General features: G+C 50.8%; 1 protein-coding gene across 10 annotated transcripts in view; it reads right to left on the minus strand.

The window, feature by feature from the left end:
• Nucleotides 1-4,293: 4,293 nt before the first annotated feature.
• The window catches only part of CEP164 (centrosomal protein 164), a 40,152-nt gene continuing 18,284 nt past the window's right edge, over nucleotides 4,294-26,161 (minus strand). For 7 of the 10 annotated variants that reach the window (XM_055819452.1, XM_055819451.1, XM_055819449.1 and 4 more), the window contains 22 exons: nucleotides 25,454-25,537; nucleotides 22,109-22,194; nucleotides 20,343-20,495; nucleotides 18,127-18,345; nucleotides 16,730-16,861; nucleotides 15,823-16,039; nucleotides 15,159-15,236; nucleotides 14,768-14,899; nucleotides 14,356-14,478; nucleotides 13,644-13,787; nucleotides 13,342-13,425; nucleotides 12,392-12,460; nucleotides 11,863-12,041; nucleotides 11,182-11,308; nucleotides 10,699-10,766; nucleotides 10,308-10,515; nucleotides 9,120-9,227; nucleotides 8,320-8,434; nucleotides 6,706-7,053; nucleotides 6,189-6,255; nucleotides 5,525-5,647; nucleotides 4,294-4,675 (listed from right to left, as the gene is read on the minus strand). In XM_055819452.1, the coding sequence (XP_055675427.1) occupies nucleotides 4,576-4,675; nucleotides 5,525-5,647; nucleotides 6,189-6,255; nucleotides 6,706-7,053; nucleotides 8,320-8,434; nucleotides 9,120-9,227; nucleotides 10,308-10,515; nucleotides 10,699-10,766; nucleotides 11,182-11,308; nucleotides 11,863-12,041; nucleotides 12,392-12,460; nucleotides 13,342-13,425; nucleotides 13,644-13,787; nucleotides 14,356-14,478; nucleotides 14,768-14,899; nucleotides 15,159-15,236; nucleotides 15,823-16,039; nucleotides 16,730-16,861; nucleotides 18,127-18,345; nucleotides 20,343-20,495; nucleotides 22,109-22,194; nucleotides 25,454-25,537 (2,964 nt within the window). In that variant the 3' untranslated portion in view covers nucleotides 4,294-4,575. The remainder of the gene's footprint in view (nucleotides 4,676-5,524; nucleotides 5,648-6,188; nucleotides 6,256-6,705; nucleotides 7,054-8,319; nucleotides 8,435-9,119; nucleotides 9,228-10,307; nucleotides 10,516-10,698; nucleotides 10,767-11,181; nucleotides 11,309-11,862; nucleotides 12,042-12,391; nucleotides 12,461-13,341; nucleotides 13,426-13,643; nucleotides 13,788-14,355; nucleotides 14,479-14,767; nucleotides 14,900-15,158; nucleotides 15,237-15,822; nucleotides 16,040-16,729; nucleotides 16,862-18,126; nucleotides 18,346-20,342; nucleotides 20,496-22,108; nucleotides 22,195-25,453; nucleotides 25,538-26,161) is intronic. The other 3 variants (XM_055819446.1, XM_055819453.1, XM_055819450.1) reach the window with 2 other exon arrangements.

Genomic DNA, 26,161 nt, shown 5'->3' on the forward strand with positions numbered 1-26,161 from the left:
ACGGTGACAAAAACTCAAACATGCTCCCAAGTCAACGCCACGGGCAACTTGCTGAGGATGCGCTGACCCACCAAGCTGCACACCACTGCAGGGGTTCATGGCACAGCCATGCTGGAGCCGGAGCATCCCCAGCCCACATGCCAAGCCCGCATTCCCCACTACTCTCACTTTCCTTAATAAGATAACCCACACCTAGAAATAAAATGGAAAGCATTAAACCCCACCTGCTGCCAGGCCAGCGCAGACTCACCTGTCCAAATGCTCTCACCACAAAGAACAGTGCTGTCATCAGGGTCGCCAGCATGGCTGGGGTGTCCGAGGGGCTCCCTCCGTCTCGGGAAGACAAAGCTCTGGCAGTAACGCACAGCGGTCTCCAAATAGCCAGGGACTGAAAGCTCCCTTCTTCGGCAGGCAGAGGCCAAGCCCCTTAATGAGCTTAAGGCCCATGTTCATCTTGGCAAAGTAATCGTCCACTGTCCTTTTGCTCTCCTAAAGGCTCAGTTCCTCCAACATCTACAGTACTGGTATTCCAGGAAAAGCAAATCCTCTTCTCTATGTACACACGCAGGCCGTGCGCCCACACGCATGCATGCACCCCACAGCTCAGAGCCATCAGCCAGCGCAGACCTCCTCTGCTCGGGCCCGATTCTCAGCAGGATTACAGCAAAGCCTCCCACACCCAGAAGGCACCTACAGTTCAGATGGGACTTTGAATTTCTCAGAGCCACTGTGTGCTCTTGGCACAGCGGCTGACTTAAGAGTGGGGTATGGGACCTGTCCCCAAAAGCGCCGACCTGGACAGGGTGCGTTGCTGTCTGAGACCTCCTCCAACAGTTCTTATTGCAGCTCTCCAGTGGGCAAAGACACGCCAACACAGACCACGCGCAGCAAGAACTGGAGTGATTCAAGATTTGGTGGTGGTTTGCGTTTTCTTTTCAAGGATGGGCCTCTAACCATCAGCCTCCATTTCTGCACGACCAGCTGATGATCCACGTATTGTTCTTGCCGTGCCTCATCGGTCCTCCAGCTCCAACAGCCTTCCTCTCCCCAGCACGTACAGCAGCAATCGCACTCCTTCCCTCCCAGCCCCCGCTCCGCAGGCAGACCACAACTGTGCACGGTGGCACCCTGCACGTGCCCACGTGCCTCACGCATCCTCCAACCATGTTCGGCTTTTCTGTTGTACCAGTAGCTCAAATCACATTATGATCACCCAGGGTCCCCGCACCCACCTGAACCTAGGATTTCCAGTGAGCAACGCACTGTGCAGAAGAATCAGCTGGAAAACTAAGGGCAGGTGTTGAGCCTCCCCTCTCCCCATCACTGCTGCCACTGGCCGTGGTACACATCTGCAGGCTCTTGGCACTGGAGAGTCCCCAGCCAGCGTGGCAAATGCCCCATTTGGCTGGAGGCAGCCTTTGCTGCAGTGCTTGGAGACGCGGGACAAGCGGTGTCTTTCATGAGAGACTACTGTAAAAGGGTAAAATCCCAAAGGAGCAAACATACACAGCTGGGAAGGGCTGCTACGGGTGTCCCAGGGCTGCTGGAAGGAGGCAAAAAGGGGAAAGGAACAAGTCACGGGAAGAGAGCAGCACATCAGCAATCCTCCCTAATTTCTGGCGAGAGCATTACCCAGCGATCCCGCCGGCGGGACTCCAGAAGCACGCTGCCACAGCAGCGGCGCCTAACACCACTTGGGGGAAAATTCCCGGCTGCTCCGAAATGAACGGAGAATCAACAGCAACAGCCAATCTGCAGAGTTAGCCAATTTTAATACATCCCCAGCTGCCGGAGAGCCGTTCCAGAACAAAGCCCTGTTCCCCTCCCCGTGTCCCAGGGAGAACTCCCCACCTGCTCCAGACAGAGACCCCAGCACCTTCACCCACGCTGCAGGCAGCCCCTCCCCAGGCGCCCAGGCGAGCAGCCTTGGACCGTTCCTGCACACAGCCTGCCCGCCAGCCTTGACATAAAGTTCCGGAGCGAGACCACCGTTTTAACGAGGCTGGATGACAGTTTTATGAAAAGGGCAGGATAGGAGCCCATGAAAAGCAGTCCTGCTGGCTGAAAGCCCCATGAAGAATTGCTTTTGTAGTTTTGGTTTTTCAGCTTTCTATCTGCCCCTGCATTTGCTACCCTGGCGAGATACTTAATAGAATAATGGCAATAAAGCCACAGCAAGCTGAAGTGGTCTTGGAAATTGCCAGAAATGACCTTGAGATGACAAAACATGAAGCAGCCCAGAGACAAGTGAGGGGAAGATGTGAACAGTAAGTACAAGCTGGATATCTAGGGCTACAACGGAACATATCAACAAGAAAAAAACAGAGCCACAAACATCACCATCATACAAAACAGGCTCACGTTGATTTAATTTGTGTACAAAACCAGATACAGCTGCTATCACAGGTTTTAACAGGAAAAAGGAACATTTCAAACCAAGTTATTGCTGTGAAAATAGCTAATACACTGCTAATACAAGCTTCTCCAAAGACATGGACCGGACTCAGCCATGTGGCTTTGGGCACAGCACCCACCAGGCTGAGCATCCCCACGCTACAGAAAGCCAGAACCATAGGGTCCCTCCACCTGAAAGGACTGCCACATATCCCACCAGTAGCCAGGAAACTAAAAGCAAAATGCCTACAGGCAGGGATCGGTGTGATCTGACAGATGGGAAACCTGCGTTTTGCATCCCTTCCTGTCAAGGGGCTCCTCTGGGCAGGCACCGTTCCCTGCGGGCATCTGAGGTCTCCCCATCGGGCCGGAGCTGGTAAGAGCTAGCTAGGGTTTCCTCAGCAAGGACACCAGTGGGATGTTCTCTACGGCAGAAAGACTACCCTGTACTTGGTTAGCAACCAGAAGGTGGGAGAACACGGACCTGACCAGAGGATGAGGCTGTCTACTGGCCAAAGTAATTACAAAATTTTTAAGAAAATCAGCAACATATATATACATATGTATACACAAACATTCTTAAGTGTTTTAAAATGACATTCATCAAAAATATATTTCTATTTGCATGTAAACATTTGCCTGCCACGCTCACAGCGTGAGTTGTTGCGGCGTTGTGCCAGCACACAACACCCAGGACGCAAAGCAGGAGGGGGTTCTGCTTTACTCCACTGCACATCATTAGCCACAGTGAGGAACACAAACAGCATGAAAGGGTGCGGAGCTGCCGCTTTACCAGCCTCCCTGCATCAGCCGTCTCTAAGGAGAACGGCTTTGAAGATGATTTCTCACAGATGGGATCCCTTGAAATGCAGACTTCTTCATCAGACAAAATGGCAAGTGGTTCAGCATTTTTTAAAGCATTAAATATTTGAAGTCAGCTTGGAGGAAATACTGACAAAGACAACCAAATACCACATTTCCCACTCAGCAGTATGAAAGCCTAGCCTGACTTCTCCCTGTTGGTTAGAGCAGCACCATCTGCCCCCTCCCAGCTCCACGCATCCCAGCAGGATGGTGACGTGTTCTGGAGACGGCCACTTTGGAGGAATGCCACTGCAGCCACCCGGTGAGCAAAGCAACGAACCACCATCTCGCAGCTGAGGTCTGAGAGCATCCCAACACCTCGGCCAGGTTTCCAGCCACGCAGAGCCCGTTTCACACTCTCGTGAGACCTGCTCTCCCAGGAGCCCAGCGGAGCTGCTGCCAGGCTCCAGGCTGGGCACCAAGGGCTCCCGGCTGCCTCCCTGGCCCTGCTGCAGGGAAGGAGACCCCAGCTGCTGATCGGAGCTCTGCTCCGGATGTCTCTCCCCAGGGCATGGAAGGACACAGCTGGGGCTTTGTCTCAACATTCACACTAGGCTGAGTTCCTTAACAGCGCCCGCACCAGCAGACACCGCCCCACGCTCTCCTGCCATCCCTGCTCCGCGCTGCCATCAGCACATTTGTAACACAGAAGGGTCCCACGGCACGGCTATGCTGCGTGGCTCTGGCAGAAAGAGGAAGCAGGGAGCGCTTTTCCACATCTGCTGTGAAAAGCCTCCGCTGCTTTAGCTCCTCTTGCTTCCACCCCAAACAAGAGGTACGTTTCCGGAGAGCTGGAATCTGCCATTCCCCGATGCAGTCCTCAGACTGCACAGCCATTTCTCCATCCCTATCCCCCCTGCTCACACACCTGCCTGAGGCCAGATGACTTGGCCCACCTGCAATTAAGCATTTGCTGGGCATCAGTGTGGGCTCATTTCCTGACACATTTCCTCTAGCAGAGTCTCAGCTGGATTCACATCCTCCCCCTTGACCAGTTACTCAAAGTCCTCCATGATTCACAGCTCTGGCTCACGATCGCTAGAATACTAATGAGGGAACTGTTGATTTATTGAAGCCCTGATATTTCACCACTGGATTAAACAGTCTATAAAGCATATTTGGACACATCACAGGATTAGAAGAATCCACCTGGGAAGTTCACTTCCTCCTTCCTCCACTCTCTCGTAAAGAGACTTTATTTCAAGGGCACAGCACAAAGACACAGCAGAGATGGCTGGGCACCACTGAAAGCCAATGTACCATTAGGGAGACCACAAGGGCCCCCACCGCCATCTCTCCGGAGCAGAGCCCCACCTTTTAGTAACGATACACCTTAATTTGTCTGTTTTCATCCAGTCCCAGCTGAAGTAGGCTGGGGCTGCTGGCAGGGGGCTTCTGTGTGCCTGGGAAGAGAGGTCTGGCAGCTGGGTGAAGGAAAAGCCGGGCTTACATGAGGAATTAGCATGCACAAGCGCAGACAGGACAGGTACTGAGGGGCAGGGAGCCAGCCTCAAGCACACGTGATGTTATTTAGCCTGCTGCATCCAAGTCAAATGGAATTAAAGGGGGATTAGGGAATTCAAAGGAGCACCGTGCTCAGGACAGCACGCGCTATTGGAGGCCCAAGGGATTCGCTGCTAATATCAGTGTACACTGCAGAGGAGATACTGACAGCCCCAGCATAATGCTGTTACAACACAGGCCTGGAAACGTTCCCGCTAACAGCACCGAGAGGCCTCACTCATTTCATCCAACCGCACGCGACGACGTGCCTCAAAACAGAGTTCCAGCCCCCCCTGCCCAGCCACATGGCCACCCCCATGCCAGGTCCACACGACTCCGGGCAACCTCACCAAGACACCGCTCCCTCACCTGGGCTGCTTAGCAGGGACTGCCCCCAGCAAAGTCCCCGATGTGGCCGGGGCTGTACCAACGGCACCAAAAGCAGGCCTACAAGACCTGGCCCCCTGCTTCCCTGTTGCCTCCTCCACGCTGCACTCTGTGGCACTGAAGAGCATCACAGCACATCCAGGGAAAGGAAAGAGACATTCCCAGTCAAGTACAGCTCAAAGAAGAGCAAATGGATCACTCATGCTCTAGCTGCTGCACACTGTATTCCTTTGCAGAACCACGTACTAAAATAGAAGCTAAGGCTTTGCAATTGCTGTTCAATGATTTAATTCAATTCACTCGCCTCCCGCTGTCTCCTCCTACCTGCTGCAGGAATCTGAAGTGCAGTTAGAGACCAGACCCAGGCAAAGGATACACTTTGGAATCCTTCTTGAAGTCTTCTAGCCATTTCTTGTTGGTCTCAATCATTCCTTGAATACTCATCTTCTCCGACCCATGGTTCTGGAACTGGGAGTGCTGGAACAGCCGTATTTGCTCACTGTTGCACACGAGAAAGAAATGGCACAAGTGGGAAAAGAGCGGTCTCGGCACACACGATCCCAGGAGATGAGAAAGAAAGTGATGGGCTGCTACAAGAAGAGCCACGGTTTCACAAAAAGCAACCTCCCCTTAGCTCAAAGTCCTTTGTCCAGCCACGACATAGATGAAAGCTGCAGCAGCCACCCGCTATCAGGCTGCTGTCCTTTTCATCAGTACATTGGAAAGGGTCAGGTGGCTGCCTCCACTCCACCCAGCCGTGCAGCATTGCCCAGCACAGCAGAGCCAGCGTGGCCCAACGCCAGGACCCTTGAACCCTGGTCCTGGTATCGTGGTTACCAGTGCAACTATGACGGCAGCTTTACTGTAGAAGCTACAAGGCCGTGCTGAGAGCGTGGCAGTGAATAATAATATCTAACCTGTCTACTTACTGTGTAGCTTATGATTTTGTTATCTACTTGTTATATGATATGTGAGCTATAAATCATTCCAGAGAAATAAAAGCAGCACAATGAAACAACAACAAGGAACAAGACCCTTACTCTGCAGGCACGTAGCCCAGCTTGTTGTCCAGAGGCTTGAAATTTCCACTGAGCAACGGGAATCCACCTGGAAAACAGTTATTAAATACAGGCCCACAAAAAATCAATAGCCTTTACCTCTGGGTGCATTTGCTTTCTCATACTATGGACACACCATCCCTACAAGCCGAGCCACCAGCCGAGGTCACGGTGGTGATAAGGAAACAGACATGGTGAGCCCTATCTGCCATTCACAGGAGGCTTCCGGTGAAGCTCCGTTTTTGCTCCCTTCGTTAGTAACAACTGCTTTCTTGGGTGTCTATTAAAGGCTGAACCGCTCCAGAAGAGAGATGAACAAGATCAGCCATATGCTGCACCTCCTGGAATGAGGCTCTCCTTACTTATCTCATTAACACCCTTCCTATCAGTGGATCTGGCCTTACTGGCATGGGAATGGTGAGATGGCCAGAACTTGCAAGGCTGTGCAATCAGAAGTTGTAGGCAAGCAAGCAGATGGGATTATGGACAAGAGACTTACCTGGGAAATACTTGTGCCATTTCTCTACCAGGATGCTGTCCACTGACTGTTCAGCTGCGGAAGAGTGACTAGAGCTCAGCCCAGTGCTCCAGGCCCACTGGTCCACCAGAGATGCCCTGGCAGGGGGCACCAAGGAGCCACGTGCCTGCAGCCCTGCCAAGGAGGCATATGTAGAAAGAGGGACATCATTGCAGGGCGTTGAGGTGAAGAGTGGAGACTGGTGATTGTTCAGAGAGCCCAAGAAGCCAAGGACCCCATTCAGTTCACTAGTGATACGCTGCAGAGAATCTTTCAAGTACTGGATCTTGTCCAGCTGGGGGACAGGCCATAAATCTGTTCTCAGATCAACTGGCAGAAGAGAGAGGGGAAAAAAGGGATCACTGGGAAGGCAAGGGAGACACTGCATCCCTGGCGGGAGACCCACTTTCCACTGTGTCTTACACTCCGAGCTGAGTCTGATCAGACTAGGCCAAGTGGGATACAGAGGCAAAGCCACAGCTTTGCAGCCAGAGGAGATACAGATGGACAAGGAGGATTTGTGCCTTTGAGGCTGCTTGGGCACAAAGTGGAGGAGAACCATAACAGCAAGGACAATCTTCCAGTGCTGCAAGAATGGTGCCTGCAGGACAAGTCCAAATATGCATGAGCACGTGTTTCATCTCCCACTCCGTCCCTCCGAGTCCTACCGTACCCTGTACCACACGGCCATTAACGTAACAGCGATTCCCCCGCGAACAGCAAGGCCCTTCAAGAGCTGCCCTGCTCATGCCAAAACCCCCAGGACGGCACCCTGCCTCTCGGGCAAGGCCCCGGCACAGGAAATCATGCTTCACTTCCACAGTCTCACCACACACATCTGAGCAGGAGGCAGAACGGACCGGTAGCGCTCCACCTGCTCACCAAAAGCAAAGCTCTCTAGGCCACCAGCCAGACTGGAGGTAGGACCAATACGACTGTGCTGACGGTGAGTGAATACCCTTACGTTTCATGTGTGCCTACAGATTTTTTACTGGTCAGGGTCAGATATACGACCCCAGGCTAGACAGCTTGTCCATCTGTTGCCATAGGGAAGCCTTCTAAGTTTTCTTTAAGCTGCAGCCTTGCCAGCCTTTCTGCAAGCAACACAACCCTCCTGCCTTCCTGGCTGTTCATGGGGAGCCCTTCTTCCCACCTGCACAACTCCAGTTGTCACAACTGAAGGCAAACAAAAAAGCACAAGCAGCAGACAAGAGGGAATGCATGGCAGCAGCTTCTCCTGCCACAGATGTGAGGAAGAGGAAGCCCGGACACGCGCAAAAGAGCAATAATGCTCTGCAACAGCGGAGAGAGAAGAGCTGAAGCCAGATTTTACAATCCACCCAAAAAACAAAGGTAGAGATTTAAAAGGTACGTTCACACACAGATTCCATCCCTCTTACCTGCCACTACAGGCAGGAAATAAGTTCTTCAAACCAAATGTTATATACAGAGCAGTCCCAGCCATGGATAGCAGACCTCCCTTAGATGCTAATGAGCACAAGTGAGAACAGAAGGCATACAGGAGAGGCAAGAGGGAAAGCCAGAACTAAAGCATTATATGGTGGGCGCAGCAGATCGAGCCAGTCAGGCACTCACATTTTGGCTGATGTAGATTTATACTGGATGTGCTGTTTGTGTCCTCAGAGTTGCTGAGATCAAAAGTCACCATTTTCTTGCATGCAGCACTCTTCAGCGTATCTTCATCCGAAATCTGGTCAAAAGGAGGAAAACAACACAAGTAAAACTTACTCTGTTGCCTCTGACACATAAAAGCTACGGGAATACTGGCCACAGCTAGTCTACACAGGCTAGACTGCACAGTCAGGCATAGGCCAAGTGAAGGCAGACTCCTCTTCAGTCCCTGACAGCAAGATCTCAAAGTCGAGAGACTGCTTGGTCTCTGGAAGAAGCACATGCACGTACTAGGGGCCAAATCCAACAGCCAGGTGAACGGGCCATTCTAGGCAGAAGTCAAAGTGTTTTGTGCTTGAAATAAGCCTCAAAACTCATGCATGGGCTCAGTTCCCTCTTTGCACCAAGGACAAGTGCTTGACCATCAAAGGGCTCATGCTCTTGCATCTGCTGCTGCCCTGCCTAAGGCCACATGGTCACAGGCAAAGCTGATTCTTGATCAGGAAAGCAGATTCGATCCCAGCTCACACGAGGTGACTTGCCCTTGTTTTCTCTAGGCTCAAATCCTGTGGCTTTTTCAGGCTGCTTTCTGCATTCACTCTGCAAGCACCTGCTTAACAGTGAATCAAGATGTCACCAGCAGAGGGAAAGCACACTATTTGCCATCTTGACCAAGATGCAGACAGCTAATAAGACATCTAACCATTCTGGGCAGGATGGGAGTGCGGCTGGGCAGGCCCAGCAATAGCAATGCCAGTGGTTACCTCCTCCAGCAGTGAGGACTCCAGCTGGCTTAGTTTCTCTTCTTTCTTCTTCAGCAGCACCTGTCCTTTCCGCATAGCTGACTTCATCTTGTCCAACTGCTTTGCCTCCTGCGGTGGATCAACAGCCAAGCCAAGGAGGAAAATTAAACAACAATGACAGGAAATAATCTGTGTTAGTGGTTAGGGTGACTTTCATTATCTCACTTCTCCTCAGCACAGAAAATCATGCTGCTGGTGTAAAATTGCTCCCAAGTCTCTGAGAGCGTGGGAAGTGCAGCATACAGAGGGCAGAGCACACGGCTCAAAGCAAGCTCACCCCAAGGAATAGGAGGTTTTACTTCCAAACCCTGCATCCAGCAGGGTCAACGGTTTTGGTTCTGAAAACATGAATGCTCTCTATAACCAGTGACAGAAATTATGACCTTCCCTGTCCTTGGTTGGCATACCAGCAGAGCTGACAAGTACTCGAGAATCCCTTTCCAAGCAAGAGGAGAGCTTGGAAATTGTAAAGCTACAACCATAAACTTGTAACCACTGACGGGATGGATACCTGTCACTTCCTTTACTAGGAGGAGAAAATGCTATGGGATTTGCATGGCACAGGAATCCCTCTTCCCCTACCAAATACTTTCTCCTGAGGTCCCAAGAGCTCCAACAAGTTCCTGCAATCTAGCAAGGTACTGGGTGCTGGCTGCACTACAGTGCCTGCTTTGTAGAGCCTTCCTAGTCCAAAGCGCACACAGCAAAACAGAGCTGGAACTATTCTGCCGTGTAACACTCCGTTAGCTGTGGGCTACGCATGCACACGCAGACACTTTCGGCCACTCGTCTGATGTGCAGTAACATCACCGTGATCCAAAGCCTAAGTCAGGGTCTCATTAAGCCTGTTCCTCAGTCGCTGCATTTGCACTGCGTTCCTGAACAGCCCTCCTGGCCTTCCTGAAGTAACCTACAGCCAGCCCGGGAGGGGAAGGACTCTGACCCTTGTGTTTTGATGAGAAAGGCACAAGCAGGGACAAACACTGCAGAGCTATCATAACAGATGTGCAAGATCTGATTCTCAGGAGGACTGAGCACCCGCAACTGCCTCTCACTGCAGCTGCAGAGCCAGGAACAGGTCCCAGGGCTTCGGAGCATTTGTGCAGCCACCCTGCCTGAGGAGAACACAGGCAGCGCCCAGGGCCTCACCTCTTCCAGGTTCTTGCGCATGCCCTCCAGGAGCTGCGAGCTGTCGGGATCCTGCACCACCTCCTGTGCTTTCTGCATATCTTGGCGCCACTGCTGCTTTGCAGCTTTCAGTGCCGTGTGCCTCTTCCTCACTGAGCGGGTCTGGCGCACCAGGAACTCCTTGGCATTCCTGATGGAGATTCCTTCTGCGGAGATGTAGCTCCTGACACTACACCAAAGAGACAGACATGCTCCTGGCTCTCTGCGCTGACTATGCCATCCTACAAGCCTCATGCAGCGCCCTCCCCAAAACGAATTGTCAGTGCCATGTGTGTAAGCCCAAGCAAAACCATTTGCTTGTAAAACTGAAGCAAAAACATTTTCCAGAAGCAGCTGGCATACAGATACTCACTGATCCAATTGGATGTCACTGTCCTTGTGGCTCTGACTGGGTGGGGAAGCAGGCTCTCTGGACGAGTGCTGAGGAGTCGAAACATTTCAAAAACTAAGAAATATGTGTAGGAAACAGAATCCCAGGACCCCATAAAAATCTAATTAGGAGCAAAAATTGGGAATGGCATCACTATAGTATTGGCCAGATCCAAAACCAGTGCCATGGATGTTTGTTACGTGACTTTTGAAAAGTAACAAAGACATTTCAATCCCTGACTCAAGTCCTGCATTTGACTCCAAGGGCACTCAAGTGTCCCACACTCCTTTTCCCCCCAGTCACAATAGACAGAAATTGACAAATATTACTGATGTCTTCTGGCAACAAAAAAATGCATCACTGCAACTTAAATGAGCTCATACAGAAGAAACAGGCTGGGATTTCCAAGGGAGTTACAGCCTCAGGTCTCACAAGGCAAACACCTTTACGCTCTGCTTTACTCACAGCTTGAATAGTTTCTCTCAGGTCTTCAACGTGGAGCTCAGCTTTCCTTCTTGGACATTCCACACCTTCCTCTGCCTCCAGTTCTTTCAAAGTCTCCTCTTTGCTCCTGACAGCTGCCTCCAGCTCACTGCCACAGGAAAAGGCAACAGTGGCAGCACTTGAGGAGACTGCAGGTCCACTTAGCCCAGTAATCTGTCTGCAGTGTCCAAAGTGACCTCCAGTTTCCAGGAGGGAAAGGGCCACAGATGCGCAAGATGACACCAGTGTCAGGTCTGTGGCGCGATGTCAAACATCACCCCTGGCTGGGCAGGGAAACATTGCTTCACAACCTTCCCCAGAAGCTCAGCTCTCTTAGGAAAATGTTTCCTCGGCATTTCAGCGCCCCTCTCAAAGCATCTTATTAACCCCACAAGACAGATGTGGAGAGGACAAACATGAACCTGACAAGCAGAGGCAAAGGGACAAATTTACACAGGAAGGTATTAATAGATCTGGAAACAGACCCCAGGATCTTCATGCCCCTGACATGCAGTAAAACCACCGCTAGGATTCTGAAGGAATATGGCCCAACATACAAGAAACTCAGAAGTAGGGGAGAGGTCCTGGTTAGGTTAGAGAGGTTTCTGTTCGGGGCATAGAGAAGATTTTTCTCTTATTAGAAGAAATTTCTCACACACACACCTGACGTGCTTCTGCAGCCTCTGGCTTTGGGTCCGCAACAAGTCCACCTGGGCCTCCAGCTCGACTTTCTGGTCCTGGAGCTCTTCAAGAGACCTACGCCGTTGCTGAATGGACTCAAGGAGGTTGGTGTGCTCCTTCCTGTTCTCCTCTAGGCGCAGCTGAGAAACTAAAGCAGCTTCCTAGAAGAAAACAAACAAATCCCTCACTGTAATTTCTCCAATGCCAAAATTAAAGGCAGACAACATGCAAGAGCTTGCTGCCTGCACAGTTCACGGGAGAACCCAGAGCTACAAATGTACACACCACACACCAGTCCTGGAAGGACAAGACTGTCTCTTCTTTTTGGGAAACAGCTCAGAGCTAATCAAACTCCCAGCAGGATGGCCCTCCAGGCTGAGGCAGGGAGGGATTCTCAGGCTCCCAGTTTAGAAACAACAGTTTGCTTTTTTAAAGCCATAGTTCCACCACGCTGCTCTCACCCCCAAAAAAAATGCGGTGCAGCACCTCTCCAGAGCTAAGACATACATACATCTCTTTCCAGCTTAATCCGTCTGTCTTCATCCAGCAGCTGCTGCCTTTTCTTTCTCAGAGACTCCTCCTATACACAGATGAGAAAGTACATGAGTGTCAGAGTGAGGTGACTGCTGACGCTCGTCGGCACTTGAAGTACAAAGGTCAGGCCTATGTCTCAGGAAAATTGCAAAATACCTGAGGATTGTTGTCAGTTTTGCTTTATTCCCCTTCCCTCACACAAAAGTTCCCCTGCCTTTACTTGACTTCAAGTGAGAAGCTGGGAATATTTGCATTCCCATGGGAAGAACACCCCTTGCTGCTCAGCTGCAAGAGCATTCGAGGCACATGGCCATTTCTGCAAGATCTTGCTTTTGTGAAGCCTCTGGCTGCCTCCAGCACTTCTCCCCCTTTTTATTTCCTCACTCCAGTGCTGCTTGGAAAGGAAATGCTGACAGAAGCAAGGTTATCTACAGCCTTTGGCACAGGCCAGGGCTTCAGAGATCTGGCAGGCAAGAGCATCAGCCAGCCTTTTTTGCCAGCTCCACAGGAGCATTTGGAGTGCTTCCCTCTCCCACTGCTGCCCAAGATCCAGAAGCACTCATTCCCTTTTCACAGCAGCAGGGAGGAGGTAAATCAGGAAGGGACTGACTAAATTCCGAAGTGATGTGGAGCAGGACATGCCACCTTGAAAGGCTTTTATGATCCCTCTATCACTCTTACAGCCACTTACTGTCTCCCAATGCACTCAGCAAACCCAGAGCACTGACTTATGCTGCAAACGTCAGTCATGAGGCTGCATCACTAGGAACGCTTTGCCCTGCTCTGACTTGTGGTGGAAGTTTCACCTGTAACTTGGGTGGCAGCAAAAGCCCTGGCTGAGCACTTCTCACAATTCCCCCACGAGGAAGCAGCCAGACGAGCAGCACAGGTTAGCAAACCTCTGCGAGCCCAGCAGGGCTCTCTCACCTGACTAAGGAGCTGCGCTGATCTGGCTTTGATGTTCTTTGTGCGCATTTCAAGCTCATTTTCCGAGTCCTGGAGTTTTCTTTCCTGCATAGAGATGCTGAGTTAAGGAGAGAATGGCACAAGTTCCTCACTCTCCAGGCAGTGCTCTGCCACCGGGAGGAACAGAAACTGGGAAAGTGTGACCTGCTGCTTGTGTCACCCTGGGCTGTAGAGGGTGGCAGGTGCACTGAGGTGTCACACTACCCAGGCCATCCCCAAGCAGCCAAATCACAACGACCAGCTAGGCAAAGCGTGCTCCTCACCTTCTCCCTGTGCCTGTTCTGCAATGCAGTAAGTCGCTCATCCAGCTCCGCCCGCAGAGCTTTCAACTCTGCTTCATGAAGCTGTCGGAGACGCACCATCTCACTCCGCAGGCCTTCGAGCAGCTCTGCTCTTTGCTTTCTCTCCTGTTTGTTGCAAAATACAAACAAGAAAAACATCCGAGTGAAGCACAGGGTTCTCCAGCTACCCAACATGAACACACAGGGGACACCCTCTGGAAAGCCAGCCCATCACACAGCAGCTCCTGAGCAAACACCAAATTCAGCAGATTAAAACCTCTTGCTTACAGGGATGACATCGTTAAGGGAATGTCCCAAGGAAGAAGAAACAACTCATGAAACTAAGGTTTTGTCACACACTGTTGACTGTGTAGCCAAAAAGCCAGAGACAAAGACTCTCCAAAACAGGCACCCAAAAAACCCGAACAAATCTTCTCTCATGCAGAAGTCCACAAGTGCATGTGGAAGTTGCCTGCACAGAGGATGTTTTGACAGGTTATCCTAATAACCCCAGGCTAAATGCACTTTACATCACGGCAACAATGCCCAGTTCTCCTGGAAGAAAGTTGATTTCCAGTTCTAGGAGTGGCTGAGATAGGCAGGTCTGGCAAGCAGCGGTGCCAGTCCAGGTACAGCCCAACTGAGTGAGCCACTACAGTCACCTCCCGCGTCCACTACTCTCCCCTGGCAGTACCTCCTCCTCATACTGATCCTGAATCCGTGCTAGGACCTCCCGGTGCTCCTCTCTCATCCTCTCCATTTTCCTCTCATGGTCTTTTTCCACTTCCTGCCGTTTCTCTCTCATAAGCTCACTGAGCTGCAGGGATGACACAGGAAGATGTTTCTCTGAACTACAGCAGCCTCCCAAGAGGGCAACCTCCCACACGAGCCGAAGGACTGAAGTTCAGAGCACCTTGCAAGTGGGGTCAGGCTGTGGCCTGGGTAGCACAAAGCAAGCACCCTGGTGAGGCAAGATGCTGCAGAGATATCCTTTCCCCTAAGGCGTCACCGTCATCCCTGGGCAGGGAATGTGGCCTCTCAGACCCCACCATGCATCCAAGGAAGAGAGGGTAAAGAACCTTCAGCAATCCAAGATGAATACTTGCCTCATGTTCATATTCTGTCACTCGAAATGCTTTTTGCTGCACTTTCTGTTCCGCTCTCTGCAAGTCTTCACGCAGCTGAGCCTCCTCGCTCCTCTGCGCCTCTGCTATCTGGGTTTGCAGGCTGGAAATGACCTGCCATGAAAGCCACCCACAGAGACCTGTCACCCTTCTGACAAGATCCATTCAGTGCCCTCCTACAGAGAGCAAGCAGCATGGCAAAGACCAGAGTGTGCAGTCTCACCACCCTCTACTTGGAGCACATCCAAGTGCTGAGCCAGACCAGAACCACATTTAGGAAGTGGAAAAAAAATATTAATGCCACCCTCCCTGGCCACCTTTGGTGACAGTGTGGGGAAAAACCTAATTTACATTCAAAGGGACCATCTTTTACCTTATGATGCTTCTCTTCTGCTGCAGATTTCAGCTGCTGGAGTTCATTTGCAAACTGTTCCTCTAGCTCATCTACTGCCTACAGGAACATGAGGAAGACAGTCTGCTGGAAAACCTCTATGTGTGGGGACACGCTGTACGAGACGCATTTGCAATTTACGTCTATTCATAAGCATATCAAAAAAGCACAACAGTAAACCCCTTTCAAACCGGATTACGTACACGGTGCCTTTACGCTCTGTGTGCTTTCCCCTTCCAGCAGATCTCAACGGATCTCAGTCATGCTGTGCTGGAAGGACTATGAACTGTCTCCATTCAAGAACTCCCCAGGCTCTCTGGAGGACTAAAGCAGCAGCCAAAGAGGTATTCTGATCTCATAAAACCGCTTGGTTTAGCTTGGCAGACACAGACAGTGATCCTTCTTTTCTTCAGATGCAATGTGTCCATTTAAATAATTGTTATCGCAATAAAAATTGGGGGAATATTCCTCCCCACCTCAATCACACCTCTAACGGCATGCCTAGCATCTTTCCTTTAGGTTTTAAGTGAGTCATTATTAAAGCACATGCAGGTGTTATTTAATCTCTGCACTTTAGCATTGCAATATGAGCCAGGTCAAATGCGAACAGCATGGATCTGACCTTAGCTAGCATTAAAGATCTCACCTTCTTCTTTTCCCTGTCTAATCTCTCCTTGAGCTCACTCAGAAATCGTTCCTTCTCTTGTTCCAGCTCTGTCATCTCTTTCTGCTGAGCTTCCTCGATTTCCAGCTTCATTTTCTCCAAAACAAGCTGCTGCTTCTTCTCCAGGCTCTCCTTCTCCGTTACCTGCTGGATTTCCCACTTTTCTCTTAGTTTCTGCAGCGTAACCTCTTGCTCTGCCCTGGTAGGTTTGCAACAAGAACAGACAGAAGTGAGTCAGAATTCGGTGCTTTACCGCTGGACTACACTTAGGAACCAGAGCCCAGAGAAGACGCTGCTAGAGGACAGGGCATTGCAAGGTGGAGGAAAGAGAACCACAGCACACAGGTTCACAAGTGTATTGTCTAAGACCTCGGAAATAAACAGCTAAGCAGTCAGATGGAGACCTGTCTGTCAGCTAAGTAAGAAAGAAATAACAAAACGTGAGTTTTCCAGTGCCTGCCTTATCTGCCTCCTCCAGTTGTTTTCACAGGCCTTAAGAGACAGAGACATCCACTCAAACCAAGCTACGCTGCTGAGCACGGCTCTCCTTGGGGATCCGTTTCCTTCATCTACATGCCCCAGAGCTGTGCCTGGTCCAACATGACAGCAACACCTCTCTTCAGGACACTTCTGTACTATATGCCTATTTAGCAAAATTTCATCAGCTCCAAGGCAGCAGAGCCGTTACGGTTAAGGTTCGCCAGTTTTGCCTTTTAGCAACCCACAGCTCTCCTGCACGTACAGCATCACAGCTAGCGCCTCGTGCTTGCTACGGGAGACTCAGGAGGGCTAGCTCTTCCACCTTGAGTGGCTGCTGGTGGCAAGAAAGATGCTTCCCCCCAAAACCAGCACAGTTTATGGCCCCAGGGACAGCAGCAAAACTTTTCACCTTAGCTTCTCCTCCTCTGCCTCGATCTCCAAGGCGATTCTGGCTTGCAGCTTTGAGAGTCTCTCAGTTTCTTCCTTTCTGACACGCAACTCTTCCTCCTCAGAAACCTTTGCCAAATCTTCTTTTAGAGTCCTGAGAGATGAGCAGCCGGAAAAAAAAAAAAAAAACCCACAAAAGGTTCAGGAGGCTTTAATATCTTCAAATTGCCTCCCCAAGGCCTATAGATCAGCTGCCGCTCCCACTAGCTATGTCTGCCCGAGTGATGCATTCTCAGGGCTCCAGACCATTAATTCTTCCCCATACCTTCAGAACCTGGCTGCTGGCATGGGAGATGCAGCCAGCCCCCAAGCATCAAACTTCTGTGCTGCATTTTTAATATGCATTATATCATCACAGGTGGCACTTGGATTTTGGGGTTTGGGTTGGGTTTTTTTCAGGTAAATGAAATCAGCTCCTATTAAATGAAAGCAGGCTCCCAGCCAAGGTACCCAGTTGCATTAGTACATCTTAAGCTTTGTATTTTCATATGACACCCTTTTCACCACTGTTTTATTACTGCATAGATATTTTTCCCTTCAGGTGCAATCTGTGTGCCTGCCTTTGCACCCAAGACAGCATATCCCATGTCACGATACTTTCTGTGGCTGGCTTGGTCCACTAAGAACATAAGTATCAAGACCACCTGATATACAAAAGCCTTGAAAGAAAAATCCCCCCAGGGAAAGGACACAGCTCACAGCGCTGTTCTGCTCCCTGAATTGCTGTAAGATCCTCAGCACTGGCTGGGTTTCACACAGATATCCACGTCCTATTCCTTACAGTCTTGTTTGGACATCCCTCCGTAAAGCATACGGTACCAGAGTTTCAGATGAGGTTACCCCAGAGGAACTATCTCCTCTAATGCTCCAATTTCCAGTCCTGTTACTACCGTTTAGCCCAGGATTTGAACATCTGCCAGGCAGCAAAGCTCCAAGCGCTGAACTGGAAAGTTTTCCCAGGTTAACCATCAGAGCCAGGTTCGGAGCTCTGAAAGCTGCATGTGTACTGAATCAGAGCGCATCTTGCAGGAGATGGGAAGATGCTCTCTTGTCTGTACTGGAGAGTGCTTTCCTGAGGCAGGCTGTGCTCTGTACACACAGCACTGACAGCAGCCCGCTATTCATTTCAAGATGTGCAGACCCTCACGCACAGGACTGTCTGTGCCAGGCAAAGAAGGCCGTACACCTCCTCCCCAAAAGCCTTGCTCTTGCCCCCTTTGCTCACAAGTCTGGAAAGGAGCACCACTTCCAGGGTGGTGGCCTGTAACAGCACGAGCCTGTGGCCACCAGCAGTGAAATCGCAGCTAGGAAAGGCTCAGAGGAGAAATAAGGGAAAGATGGATTAAAAAGGGAAAGTACCTGAGGGATTCTTCCTTTTGCTGATGAAGCTTCTCAGCTTCCTCCTCCTCCAGCTGCCTCACGTCCTCCTGGAATTGCTGAATTTTCTCCTTCTCCGCTTGCAATAAATGCATTTTCTCTTGCTTGAGCTCAGTCTCCAGCTCCTTGGCTATTTCCTCCAGGGATTCTTCACTAGGCTGGTTCAAGGACAGCTCACATTCAATTTCCTTCTCAGGTTGCCTACCAAAAAGAACAAGCACCTTTGGCAAAAAGGTGACAGAAAACCAAGTAACATTAAAGAAACAGCAACAGCCCCCCAAACACTATCAACTCCGAACCAAGAAATCTCAGAACCACCTACTCTAGGAGCTTCAGTGTAAACCAAGGGAAAGGACATGCAGAATCCTCCCTAGACTGCGGCGTCTCGCAAGCTGCTGTGGACCCCTTGCCCTTTTGCTCACGTGGAGGGAGGAACATCCGTGGAGGCAGGTGGAAGCAGAAGACAAGCTTCTTACAGGGAAGCACTCTTTACAAGGCCGTTGGGGAACACGCTGCACACACTCCGGGTTGTGAGTAGCACATTATCTCAGGTAACAGCTTGGGGATACCCCCACGCACTGCTGCTGCGCCCTCTCGTTGACTCCCAGAGAAACTCTGACTGACAAATGATTAAAGCCAGACCTAGCAGCACTCAGGTCCTGGATAACTCCTATTTCGGCCCACTAGAGCTCATCTTGCAAGGGCAACACGGTCTCACTTCACGAAGGCTCTAGTAGCTGTGAAACCCTGGCTAGGGCTGCCAGGCACAAAAGCAGATGCAATCAGTACCTATTTTCAGCCCAGGGACTGGCAGTGCGCTTCTGATGGACCAGGTATTTTCTGCAATTGCAATCTAAAGTGCGCTGGGAGCTTGCCAGCTCTAGGCAACAGAAAGCCCTAAGCGCTCCAAAAATTCAAAACCAATCTGTTTCTAATTAAGTTTTTTCAGACAGAGAGCAGCAAAATTACAAGGTCTGAGAGAGGCTGAAGGGGAAGGAGGGGAAAATGAAGATTAGTTTAGGAAAAAGATTTTTATTCTTTGCTAATGAAAGCTGGAGCAGCTAGGTCTTGTCGTGCTCCGAGACTGTAGCATAAGGCAGAGGGACTTCTGTTTTGCCAGGAATTGGGGAAATAACAGCCCCGGTAATACAGCCTTGAGTCAAAAGAGAAAAGGTCACTTACTTATGCAGCTACTAGCAAAAAGAACTAGACGGAAGAAAGAGCAGTTGGGTTCTGGAAAAATCCCGCTTCAGTAATGCTCCCCCATAATGCTACATGCTCCGGGCCAACTGCAGAGATGCCTGCAGAAGGTGTCATTTATCAGGCTGCTCTGCAAAGCCATTGAGCCACTTCCACCTTTTTATTGCACTCTTCTTTTTGCCCCAGTTCTTGCTTGAAAAGAGATCCAGCCAAGACACACACATTTACACAACTCAGTACAATTCCTAATAGAAAAAGGGAGATGCTGTGCTGGTCTCCACATCAAAGATTGCTTCTCCACCACTTTGTCCTGAGAGACCCAGTGCCTATTTTTTCCAGTTGCATCTGCTGATCTGTCATTTGATATAGAAAGCAAAATCAGCACAAGCACTTCTACTGAGGTCTTCCATCGCAGTAGAACTGTGGGTACGTGTCTGCAAAAACCATCGATTTAGCACAGCAACAGACCATGGGTTTTCTCAGGGAACCCGAGCTCTACCATCCCGTGCTCTGACCTTATTTATCTCAAAGCAACCAACGTTCCCAGTGACTGTAGAAGTGGGGCAATTTGTGGAGTTTTTGTCGACGCCCCCCTCCCAATCTCAGCACCGCTCAGCAAGTGAGCTCAGTAGTCTGTGTGAAAGCGTTTCTCAAAGGCGGGTGAATGCTTACAGCCTTGTTAGCGACACTGGTAGGAAGGAGGCTTTTCCATGTACAAAGCAAACAGCTCTTTCCCCATCCCACGGAGTCCTGTGCCACAGACCCCAAGGGCTGAGCTGCTGTTCTCACCCTCCCCAGTACAGACTGTTCACTTGGCACTCTCGCCAGCGGAACAGCTGCTTGGATTTGCATACGGAGATGTTCAAGCTCTGCTGTGCCCACCAAACCGCATCTCCTAGTGTGCTGACTTCACACGCTAACTTCAAACACCACAAAGGGGAACAAAAGGACAAAAGCTGTTATGCTTACAACACCAGGGACTTAAAGGAAGCCCTTACGATTTCTGCAGGGCAGCAAGCTCCTCCAGATTCATTAGGCTATCCAGCGATCCCTCCTCCTCCGGCTCCTGGGCCACGGCCTCCTCCTGATTGGGATTTTCTAAAGCAAAACACTTCTCTTCTGGTGTTTCACAAGCACTTTGATCCCTCTCACTTTGCAGCACAAAAGAGGTAACAGAAGACCAGATTAGCATAGATTAGGGTCTAGCGCTGCTGCAGGTAGACAAGACAGGGAAGACGGGATGTGCAGCTGACTTAGGTGGGCACCGAGCCATGCCTGCCAACAGGATTCATTTGCCCCTCCCCGGGCTGCCAAAGGCACACCAATGCCCCAAACCATTCCCACCACCTCAAGTCCTGACAGACTAACAGGCAGCTGAGGATCTAACAGGCGTCAGTCTCAAATTGCTGAATCTCTTCCTTGGGTTATCCCACTCTCTTTCCAGGTCCTTAGAGATTTTCCCCAAGGTAAGTTAGCCCTATTAGCAATACTCACACTGTTGTCCCAATTACAAATGGAAATGTTGGCAGGCATGTTTACATCTACAGGCACGAGCTAGCTTTACAGGCAGAGAGAAAGAGGGTATGCACAGCTGGGAAGCAGGTACTAAGTGATAAGGAGACAATTCCTGCGGGCAGAACAGTTTTCTGGGACCTTCACGTGAACAGCTCCTCTGAAAACAAGGCTGCAAACCCCAAGCGCACACAGCCAGTCATTAAGACGGACTGCAGCTTCTTCTGTTCACAAGTTTTCCTGGCACAGGCAACAGCATCTTGGTTCCCAGTGCCCCAGAGTATATGTAACTGTGTGGAGGCTAAGAGTTTGGACACGATTCATCTGTAAATGCCACATGCTGCAGCTTTCAAAGGGGGAGGGGAGGGCCTCGCAAGAGTGCGGAGCTCACTGCTCAGCACAGTACTTCAACCATTTTAAGCAAAGTGGCTGATTTTAACCATTTTAAGCAACGATTCAGCAAACAGGCTGAAAATAGCTCCCCGAGACAGTCTAGTCCTCACAGCAACTAAGGGTCTGGAAGCCAGCATTCCTCCTAGGGTAACAGCTGGTGCACCCTAGAGTGAGCTGTCCACATACCAGGATGTAAAATAGCTTAACGCTTACACCTGGTCAACCAGTGACTTGCTCCAGGCCACCTCTACTGAACGAAGTGGCAGAGAACTGTTCCCATGGCAGCTGGACTCTCCTGCCACCCTGCAGGCTGGCCAGGAGAGCCTTCAGCTACAGGCTCTGCTCCGTGATGAGCTGGCAGCCCAGCAGGGCCAGCGCTGACCGAGACTGGGGGCTGTCTCAGAACCAGAAAGGTCTGTCACTGGGCAACAGTCAGTGGCTGAGTCTTTCATGATTTAATGCCACAGGGCACAACGCACAACGTTAGCAGGTTCAGACCATCTTGGCAATAGCGTGACTTTCGCAGCTTTAGAGGACAGTCAGATAGCTGTAAGGGAAACATAAGCCAGTTCCACATCTGGGGCAGTCACAAGGAAATGAAAGGCAGGCAGTTTTGCTGCCTACCCAGCCAGAAGCTGGAACAAAGCTGAAACGAAGCTGAAATTTGTAGAGACAGTACGAGGAGATGGCAGAAGAAACGAGAGGTTTAGTGGGAGAGACCCTGTGAGAAGCTGCATCGTCTTGGGACGTTCTACAGGTTACAGTGACCAGAGCAGAGCAGGAGCGGACAAGTCAGGAAAGTCATCCAGAGCTAGAGCTGTCCACACCTCCTTTGTTGCTCTGACTGTTTGTACCATACCTCTCAGCAGCTTTTGTTCTTTTGCTTTGCTCTTCCTCTACACTGGCTTTGCTTTCGTCTTTTTCCTCTTCTCCCAGCTCCTGGGCCTGCAGGTAAAAGCAAACAGTGTGGAGTTTGCTGGCTCCTTCACCGTCAAAGCCTCTCAGGACCTTACAGTGGGTTCTGCCGAAGGGCAGCACCGCTCTGGTCCAGCACATCAGCACTGAGCCCAAGGACCAAAAAGCATCCACAGGCTGCTCCAGAACACCCAGCTGAATGTGCCAGCCTCCTCTCCTGCAGGCAACCAAGGGTCTCAAAACATCTCAGGAATGCTTCCAGCAGCACAGCCAAGAGGCCTGAGAGCTCAGCTCTCCAGGCTGTGTCAGGTTATGGTTTGGGGGTTGCTTTTTCAGTGCAGAAGATTAACTCCCTGCCAACACTTTGGACACAGGTTTGGATTTTTCATGCAGGTCACCTTACATATCCAAGTAACGCTAAACTCCCTGAAAAGTGTAGGACAAAAATCTCCTAAAAGAGAAATGTCACACACGTGAAAGTAAAATAATGTGCTGTGGCCATAAAGGAAATTGATATATTGGCTGGGACCAAAATCACAACAGGACTCAGGATCCTGCCTGGCATCCTGGTTCTCAGGCAGGTCGTGATGGGCAGTACACAGCCTCGCCTACCCAGGGATTTCTGGCTACGCGCTCCAGAACGCACCAGTTTTGGTCATGCTAAGGAAGCCAGGCCCCTCAGTAACACACTGAGCAACTTCAGTTGGCTTCTTTATGGCATAGCAAACACTTGACGTATGAATAGCAAATATTTGAATATTAAATAGTTAGCTGCTCCATTTCCCACCTGCCAGCTACCAGGCACCTCTGTCCCTGCAGTAGGCACACACAAACACGCACTGCACAGTTCACCTGGGGAGGGGAAGTTGGGGCTCTCAGCCCCACACGAGAAAGCAGCAAGGGTACATCCTCCCTGCCGAGGTTTCTGGTCCCCAGAAGAGTAGCCCATTCATAAATTCTTGGGGATCACAAAAACAGCAGGCGAGCTCAGTCCTTGCCATGCGGGAGCGTGGCCAAAATAACACAGAATTAAAACAACAGTAATTTATGCAAATGTTCAGTGGAGCAAACAGCAGAAGGATTCCCTGCAAGTGCTGTCACCTTCCATCACATCAGCCTGGTCAGAGCTCTCCCAGGCAGCTCCCCCTCCCAGCCTCCCTCCTGCCCCGGTATAACTAATGACTTCAATTCCCGAGAACTGAGGAGCTCAGCAAATGTTTCCTGGCTCAAAATGGGCTCTGTCACTGCTGCCTGCGAAAGGAAAGGAGCCAGACAAATGGCGAACGAGATCTTCCCGGGAATAGGGACAACCAGTCACAGGGTCACGCTGCTGAGCCCATGCATGGGGCCACTGCTGCGCCCCTGCCCAACACGCCCTCCCAGGGGGGCAGTCCCTCCCCAGAAATCACAGGCTGCAGGAATCTCTGGGCACGTTTGAGAACGTGAAGATGGCACCTGCCTGCAGGGAACAAGGGCTGATTTTAAGCCTTGTCTGCGAAATTAGCAGAAAGCGTCACCCCTCCTGTTGCCTCAGGATCCCCAGCAGTCCCAGTACCGCAAGCAGCTTAGTTTGCTGCCCAGCTTAAATGCCAGGCTGCATCCCACAGAGGACGTTCTCACGCGCTCACGGTACAAAGCCACTCTCGTGGACACAGGAAAGCGGGATGACAGATAACAAGCCGTCTCCTCCCTCTGCACAGCACAGTTCCCAAGGGACCTCAGCAGGGGGACCTCCACAGTCTCCAGCACACAGCAGCTTAGGTTGCATGCCTCCTTCCAGCTCCTCGCCACCAGCACCCTCAGTGCAGCAGCAGGGCCAGCAAAGCAGGATGCCAGCACTTTAAATGCCTGTTAAGTGAAGGGTGAAAGGAGCAGCCTCCCCGCCGCCAGCAGAGAAGCCGGGTCTAGCAGGAAGCAGCCCACACAGCCTCTGCAAGCTACCACCGCTCCTGCCAAAACACGCTACCAGAAACCTCCAATACTCTTCTTGCTCATGTAGCTGACAGAGGTGGTCTTTTTTTTTTAAATGGACTATTTTGTCAATATATTCAAAGCAAGGCAAGCTCACTGTGTGGAAGTAAGCACATTCCTACAACCCAGAGTCATTTCAGACTAGCCTCTGTCTACAGACACAAAAGAGCAGCTGCAGTTCTGTGGGGAGCACCATTTCAAATCCACCTCTCTCCTCAAGACAGAGCTGTAATAAAAGTCCAAATGTGGCTGCTCCAACAAGACATTTGTATGCACAGTGACTGTGCTGCAGCGAGAGGGAGAAGGGGAGAACTCAGCAGGCATATGTTTTGTTTTCCCTTCACATCTGATTATGCTCATTATTAGGCACAAGAGGACAGGTGTATTCTCCAGACACAACCTTACAAACTGGATTGCTCCTCTCTGCTGGACAGGTGGTGAGTTTGCCACTCAGGGTCTCCTCCAGTGCAGCTGATCAACTCACAATCAGAGCAAGGCTGAGTAACCCCAGCTGGAGCCCGACCCTCCGCCTTGCTGTGCAGCAACACTCTTCCAGCCAACACACTGATGAGCCGAGACGGTGCGGGAGAGGGGTAGCTGAGAGAGCTCAATAGGAACGTGGGGCTGAGGAAGCCAACTCGGTAACATGCTGAGAAGACAAGGATAAAACCTCAAGACGCACAGCAATCTCCTTAAGTCAGAACTGCCTGATCCTAGTTACATCCTGGGCTAACACGGCACAGGAAGCGCAGACGTGTGCACGCATACATACACTCCTTCACATGCCACAGACTCACTGGAAGGAGCCTACATGAAAGCAGGCAAGACAACCAAATGCTTAAAAATAAGCTTCCCTATACCAAAATCTGTCAGAGGGAGCTAACCTCCTTTTCTTCCCATTTATGCCATCGTGTTCTGTTACACAAACCCTCTCCATCTGCTTAAGAGGAAGAAAAGGACAAATACACTCACAAAAGAAAAAAGTGAAATAGACTCTGCTTCCCACTGTTCCCCAGGAAAGCCATTTATCTACACTTGCACTGGGGCAGAGAAAGCACACGTGTGAGCTCGCACGCGTGCACCTCTCACAAGCCACCTCCGCTCAAAGTTTCTTTGTGTAGCTAGCCGCATCTCATCTCTGCGGAACAAACAATGCACTAGTAGTGCTGCTCTAATCCCTGACACTTAACGCATCACTTCCATTTGCCTCTGCAAAGCCTTTATGCCTACAGCATCGTTCTGTTGTTAGTGCACCACAATACAGTGTTTTACCCTGCCTGGTCACAGACCAGTCCCTGATCACATGTACAGCATTTACCTTGCAGGTGGGGCTGTCCAAAGCAGGAGACAGAACCTCCACATCCAGTACCTGCTCAGAAAGCCCAGTCTGGAAGCCCAAGTCCTAAAGAACAAAGCAGAAAAGGATCAGTGTCCCACAAGCATGTGCAAGTTTTGCCAGAGATCCCGAGACTAGACCAAAATTCTAACAGTGCTTGGAATCCACACCCACCATCCCACCAACAGCGAGTCTTTTGTAGCACTAGGCATTTGAACAAAGAGAAAGGTTTACAGGACATAGGAGACAGCTGCACCAAGACTCAGGCCCATATCCAAGCATAGGTCGTATCTGTATTGCAGACAGACAGACAGCTCTGTCAGTGGCTCAACTGGCAGCAAATTGGGTTTTCTCTCTCTTTCCCAAGGCGCACAGGTACAGGCAGGCAAGGGGGTTTATGCAGCGCGACCTGCTGGGACGATGGCAGACAGAGGTGCTCAGTAAATCAGGATTCCCTATGGGCTCGGTCACTGGGACCGTGCAGCGCAGAGGTTCCCTTCACTGGTGGCCCCCGAGGAAACTCTCCCCATGTGGCCAGGGGACTGCAATGCCACACCGGGAGGACACGGTGGGATCGCAGGGCGGTGAGCCGTCACACTACCATGCCACTGACCACAGCAGGCATGAGTGACACATGGTATGTCCAAAGCACGGAGATCTTCCCGCAGCCTCCACTGCTCCCATTTATGA

The sequence above is a fragment of the Falco peregrinus genome, chromosome 15 (assembly GCF_023634155.1).
Source record: "Falco peregrinus isolate bFalPer1 chromosome 15, bFalPer1.pri, whole genome shotgun sequence".
NCBI lineage: Eukaryota > Metazoa > Chordata > Aves > Falconiformes > Falconidae > Falco > Falco peregrinus.